The sequence below is a fragment of the Glycine soja genome, chromosome 8, assembly GCF_004193775.1.
Source record: "Glycine soja cultivar W05 chromosome 8, ASM419377v2, whole genome shotgun sequence".
NCBI classification, from domain to species: Eukaryota; Viridiplantae; Streptophyta; class Magnoliopsida; order Fabales; family Fabaceae; genus Glycine; species Glycine soja.
Genome location: NC_041009.1, coordinates 15276949 through 15283267, shown reverse-complemented (window position 1 = coordinate 15283267; position 6319 = coordinate 15276949). Strand labels below are relative to the sequence as shown.

The 6319-nt window shown below is 30.9% G+C and overlaps 1 protein-coding gene across 1 annotated transcript; it reads right to left on the bottom strand.

Annotated features, from left to right (window-relative positions):
- Positions 1 to 38: 38 nt before the first annotated feature.
- On the bottom strand, positions 39 to 5207 carry LOC114422279 (seed linoleate 9S-lipoxygenase-like). Its single transcript, XM_028388559.1, has 9 exons — positions 4992 to 5207; positions 3906 to 4210; positions 3570 to 3822; positions 2847 to 3131; positions 2658 to 2743; positions 2058 to 2162; positions 1577 to 1926; positions 1140 to 1403; positions 39 to 996 (listed from the first exon to the last, which is right to left on the bottom strand). Exons 1-9 carry the CDS (start codon positions 5176 to 5178, stop codon positions 246 to 248), a joined length of 2586 nt encoding a protein of 861 aa, XP_028244360.1. The 5' UTR covers positions 5179 to 5207; the 3' UTR covers positions 39 to 245.
- Positions 5208 to 6319: the final 1112 nt, after the last annotated feature.

Here is a 6319-nt window from a genome sequence, read left to right as displayed (position 1 = left end):
TAATAATAATAAGTTTTGAACAAAAGAAAACTCAAAGCTCAAATAAAAAGAATTCCCGGTCATAACAGGAAATCTGCCACTGAGCTTATTTATTCCGGCTTAACGTACAGTGGAATGGAAAGCTGAAGCAATACATATAACATAACTTAAAACAAACACAGACACAACGATGCATGCTCATAAGCATGCATATTTTATTGGAAGATGCAAGTACAATACTAAAGGAAGCCGCCACACACACTCCTTTAGATAGAGACACTATTAGGGATTCCCCTAAAAGTCAACCCTGGTTCACTGGTAGGAAGAAGCACAGTGTAGGGAAATTTGGCTGGCCCAGTTCGGTTTTTAAGCTCTTGGTTGTTGTTCCTTTCTGAGATTTTTTTCTCAATCTCTGCAAGTGTTTTTGTAAATGTTTCAAATACATCTTTTGCATTCTGATCAGAGGTCCAATTTGGAGTGTCCCTCTGTCCAAGGTAGATCTCATCAGAGGAATGGCTTGACAATATCTCCATCACTGTAAGATCAATAACTGTCTGGAACTTTGGTGTAATTGTTCTCAAAAAAGCCTCTTGAGGATTCTTGACCATCTCATCATACTCTTTGGTTTTTGGTTCTGGGAGCAATCTTCTGCTTTGAGTTGGACGGTTTAGGATATAGCCTCCATAAGGGTACTGTCCAAAATTAACAGCTGCATGTAGAGCTGAACCAATCCATATAATTATAGTGCAAGAGTCTATAAGCTCTTGACATGTCTTCATTTTAGGCCATTCGTTATCTTTTAAGTCACCGTGACCCTTCTCCACAACTTCCTTCCACCATGCTTGCAGTTCAGTATCTTCTTCAACTGCCTTATCATTAGAGTAATACAAGTTGACATACTCTTGGACCCATGTCTTAATAGCATCCCATATTTCTAATCCATCAACAGCATAAGGATAGTCCTTTATCATAAGGCGAAGGCCATGTGGGGAAGTGTGATCCTTAACTGCCAATCCTCTAAATCAAGCAAAGGAAAAAATAAACAAAATGTTAACATTTTAATTGTGTCATCATTAAAAGGGCATGGAATAATTTTGTTTTCTTATATATATTCCCATAATTGAACAAGTTCATATTTCTAATTTAATAAGATTGGTTACCTCTTGATGAGATCAGTTGGTAATGCTTGGTCAGTGAAAACCCAATTCTTGTATACAGCTGAAGACATCTCCATAGAGTACTTCCCGGGCAAAAATGTTTGCTCTATAATGCTGCCTGCATTAATCAGCGATTGCCTAGCAAGTGCATTGATATTGATGGTGTCACGAAAGTGAGGATGAAGAAGTTTATAAATAGGGTGAAGCACACTGAGTTGTCTGTGTGTTGCTATGGAAAATGGCTCCATCACTGCATGAGTATGCAACCTGTGAACACCGACCCCAGAAATATTGAAAATTAAAAAAATGATCTTATAAAAAAACAAATAAATTTCTAAAAAAATATAAATTATGCATAAATACTTATTTCATGTTGTCTTTTATGAAAAAGTTTATCGAAAGAAACTCTAAATAGGAGCGGAGTTCATATACATATATACCAGTGGCTTATGAGCTGATGATAGTTGGTGTCATTTACAACAACATAAGCCTTGGCCAATAGCCAAATTGTACCATCATCACCTTTGTCTGCAGGCAACACCACTTGGCTCGGAAAATAATAATGTAGAAATGGAGATGGACGCATATGTGGTGGATGTGGCAGGACATATACACATTGATGCGGCTTGCTTAATTCAATAGCAAGTGGCTTCAAAGTTCCATCATCTTTCAAGAACAAGAATGTCCTCGTGGCATAAGCCTTTGCAGAATCTAGCTCGTTTATCTTCCTCAAATATGGCATGAATGCATCATAGTAATCCAATATGAATAATCTCTTATTACAAAATGCCTGTTAATTATTCCACAAATTTACAAAGATCGAATCATTCCAAATCTATGTAATTATTAATGCAAAACTCATTCAATATGCATTTCAATTATCTTACGTGAAGCACATGCATGTATATGATCAATCATTACCTCATCTACTGTGACCCCACCCATGTTAATCTCCAATTTTTCTTTTGTTATTGTACTATGATTACATTTGCAATCTAGCCTCCTTCGCGGTGCGAGATCCTCCCTCTGCCATTGATAAAGATGAGGAAATTAAAGAGAAATTATACTTGTAAAATAAATTATACAATAAAATATATAATTAAGAGAAAAAAAAGATAAAAAAATAAATTTAAATTTAAAATGTAATAAATAATAGAATGAAAGAGAAAGATAAATAAAAAAAAATATAATATTGTATAAATTATTATACAAATCGTTATACGTGTATCTTTCTTGAAATTAAACATGTCCAATAATCAGATAAAGAGACAATAACAATAAAAACAATTCAATAGATGATGCATTAACAATAAAATTATGGGTAGATGTCTAGCATGAATTTTTATATCATTAGCTAGATGTTATTTTTACGCCATTTTTACATTCAGTGGACTGATGTATTTTTTAGGATTAGTTGAGTACACCTTGTGCTGAAACGTTTTATTAAGGAAATTTTTAATCTTTTTCCTTTCAAATAATAATAAAAAAAAGATTAACAATAAAATTAAAATTTGGACTTACTTTTAGAAGGCGAATTACATTTGGGTTTACACCGGCAATCATCTCTCTTGCAAATTCTTCGTCAGTCATCCATGCAAATGTGCTAGCTATATATACAAAAAGAAAACGATAATTTGTAAATTGGATCATTTGGAAATAGTTACGTTGGAGTGCCCGCCAAATTATAATTAAGATGTATAATTAAGGTACCTTGGATTACATGAGGTGTTGGAAACTTAAGGACATTTTCAGTACCCATAGTGGTCGATATAGGCAGCTTTATGCCACCTTCTTGATCATACAGTCTCTGCACTTCTTCAAAGCCATTAAACTCGTTCGGTGTGAGCTTTAAATATAAAGATAGGAGCAAGGGTTCCACTTTTCCAGATAAAGATTTCTTTCCAAATTCAAGGAAATCTGTTGTCTTCTCCAGACTGAAATTTTCATCCCTTGGCACATAAATAACATTGTCTGCAGGTTTCTCGTATTTACCACCTTTCAAGAATTTCAAATCAATAATATTAACATTCAGAACATAGATTGCGTGGCCAAGAAAGCAAAATTTCTTGAAGCACTGCAAAAAATCGATTTCTTTGTTAAAGTAATGCATAAATTTATCTTTTTTCACCTCATTTTAATTAATCTAATTTTCATATTTGGTTCTTTAAATTTAAATTTGATTATTTTTGTCTTCCCAATTCGAAGAAAACCAACTTTTTGTCTTATTAGAAGACTAATTAAAATGGTAAGATGATTTTTTTTTAAGAAAAAAAAAACTTTAAAGATGAACAATGGACTATCATTTAATTATAAGACAAAAATAATTACTTTTAGATTTAAAAAACCAAAAACAGAATTGAAGGACCCGAAAATATTTAAGCCTCACTAATTAAAACATGATAAACAAAAGGGGAAAAAAGAGTCTAAATGTACCATTAATATTTTTGTCATTGAGGAGTTTTCTGCCAGTTCTAACCCTACGAGGGTAGGGATAGAGGGTGCCTCCAAGGATTGGGTGATCATCCTTTTCATCACTATCTAGATAGCCCAAATCATTATAGACATCATAATCATAGATCCTATCCCATTCCTTGCGTTCTCCTGTTCCATCTCCTCTTAAATTATCCAACTCTTCTTCTCTATACTTTCGTAATGCCTCTGGTGTTTGATTACCAGGGAGATATGGCTGCAATATATGTTCATATAAATTTCATGAATCTAATTAATTATTAATTGTACATCATGACTATAATTAATCGTTTGACTTACATTATTGTCAAAGAAAATGCGATGATGCGTTTTGTAGCATCCATGATTGTGAACCCATGAGTTACAAAGAAAGTGAATGATACTGTTTTTGTCCTTGTGGCGGTCACATGTTGGAAGTGGATATTCAAGAGTCATACTCACAAGGAAGAACTCATCTTTCATATGGTTTTTTACGTAAAATGCTCCTGGAATTCCCATCTCAGTAGCATCCCATTCAAAATAAATGTCGAATTCCTCCTCTTTCCCTCCCAAGCTTCGTAACACCGAAGCATTATTCTCTAAACAGGCCTCCTTTCCATCTTTTGCTACAAAAACCATACAAATAAATGAAATAATTAAAATTCCAAAAAAAATAAAGCTATGATACAATATAATACATATCCGATCTTTAAAATTTATATTAGATACAATATGTTTAAGATGATATGCATGTACAAATCTATAAAACATAATAAATATATAATTGTAATCTACAATACAAAATATATAAAAAATGCTTATTTAACATTTCTAAAACAAAAATAAAAAAATCATTATCAACATAAATTACTTTCCTATTTGTCTACAAATTAAAATACTAATATAAAAAGTCATTGACACTCCAACTTATTTTATCTCTTCGATTAAGCTAGTAGCAATCTATGTTAACCATGTGATATTCAATTACATATTCTATCACTTCAATGAGAATATTATCCATTACTTTGATATGATTTAATTAATGAATTTTAGCCTATTGTTTGTAAAAAAAACTTTTTAAAGTATCAACTGGTTGAATTTTTTTAAAATATGATTTTCAAAATAATTATTCAAAAAATGTTTTTAATTATATAAAAATTTATAAATAATGATATATAGGATAACTTTTGAAACATAAGAAAAAAATTTAAAAAGAAAACTAAAGAAAGAAAAAGTTTTGAAAAATATCACATATATAAAAAATACAGTTCTCGCGTGGGAATGACTGTAGATGCATGTAATTCACGTGGAAAAACAATTTTCTTATATTTAAGATTAAGAAAAAATGTTTTTTTATATATTTGGTAATTTGTTTTGAAGATTTGAAGTGAGAGAGAGAGGACTAACAATAATTATCCTTGGATGACTTGGTGCGGCTAATCAAGTTGAAAAACACAGATTTAGTAATATCATATTCGACTGATGAGCCAATTAGGTTGAAGCCATTGCCAACAAGCTCCTTGGCATTGGATATGGTTTGAAGCACATACTTCCGAATCAACACCACCTTCCCCTTCACCATCATTGAAGACATTGCAACGATCTTTTCTTACGGATCGGAATATGACTAGTGAGTTGTGAGCAATAATACAATCTAAGGTAATATTTATAGATACCAAAATGATGCATGTCTTAGTACATACCACTCTAAAGAATACATCTGTCATAAATATGATAAATCATGAGATTAAGATGTTAAGATCCAGAAGTGCTGTTTGAGCGTCTATTCATTTATTTATTTATTTACTTGTTAGAGTGTCTAATTAAATAGACTCTTGTACGAATATAATAATTTGGTAAGAGCAAATATCAAAATAGGTGATTTGAAAAAAATATTTACATGTTAAAAGTGATTTCAAATACAAATTTGTCTTGTAACGGAACACGTCATTCTAATGGACGCCTCCAAGTGTTAATCATATTCAATTTTTATATTAATTTTTTTTATAAACGATGTAGGAAGTAGAATATGACTAACACTTAAAATCAATTAAATGCAATAACATTATACTTCGTTTGTCACAGGAAGCGACAACCACCAAGTTTTAAGTTTCTCATAACATTATACTTCGTTTGTTTTTAATTAGAAGACTATTTCAATTAATTTATATCTCCTAAAAAATGATTAATTTAGTTAATTATATTAAATTTGTTAATTATTTATATTATCATTCTAAAATTATCATTTTTTTATGTTTTTATTCACTTAATCGTTTTTATTAGAGTTTAGAGAAAAAATAATTAAATTAAATAAGAATATAAAAAAATAATTAATACATCTAAAAATTTAAAAATATCTTATAAAAATAAATCAATTTCTAAAAAGAAAAAGCTTCCAATTACGTACTGAGGAAGTATTACATGCAGCTAACTACTTCCCCACTCATGCAATAAACTACTTTGCCCTGCTCTTAAATATATGTCTCTTTGTCCATAACAGATACAATGTCAAACGTTAATATCCACCTCCTATTAGCACTTTTAGCAGTTCAGCTTTAAAATCACCCGATCCAGACCACCCCTGGTGTATGTTTGGTTTGTAGAAGAGAAAAAAAATTAAGAGAATTTTAAAGAAATATTTAAATTAAAATAGAAAAAAGGGAACGTGAAATTCAATCAAGAGAATTATTAAAAAAATATTTAAAGTCACCCGATCAAGTTGAACTATTGAAGCT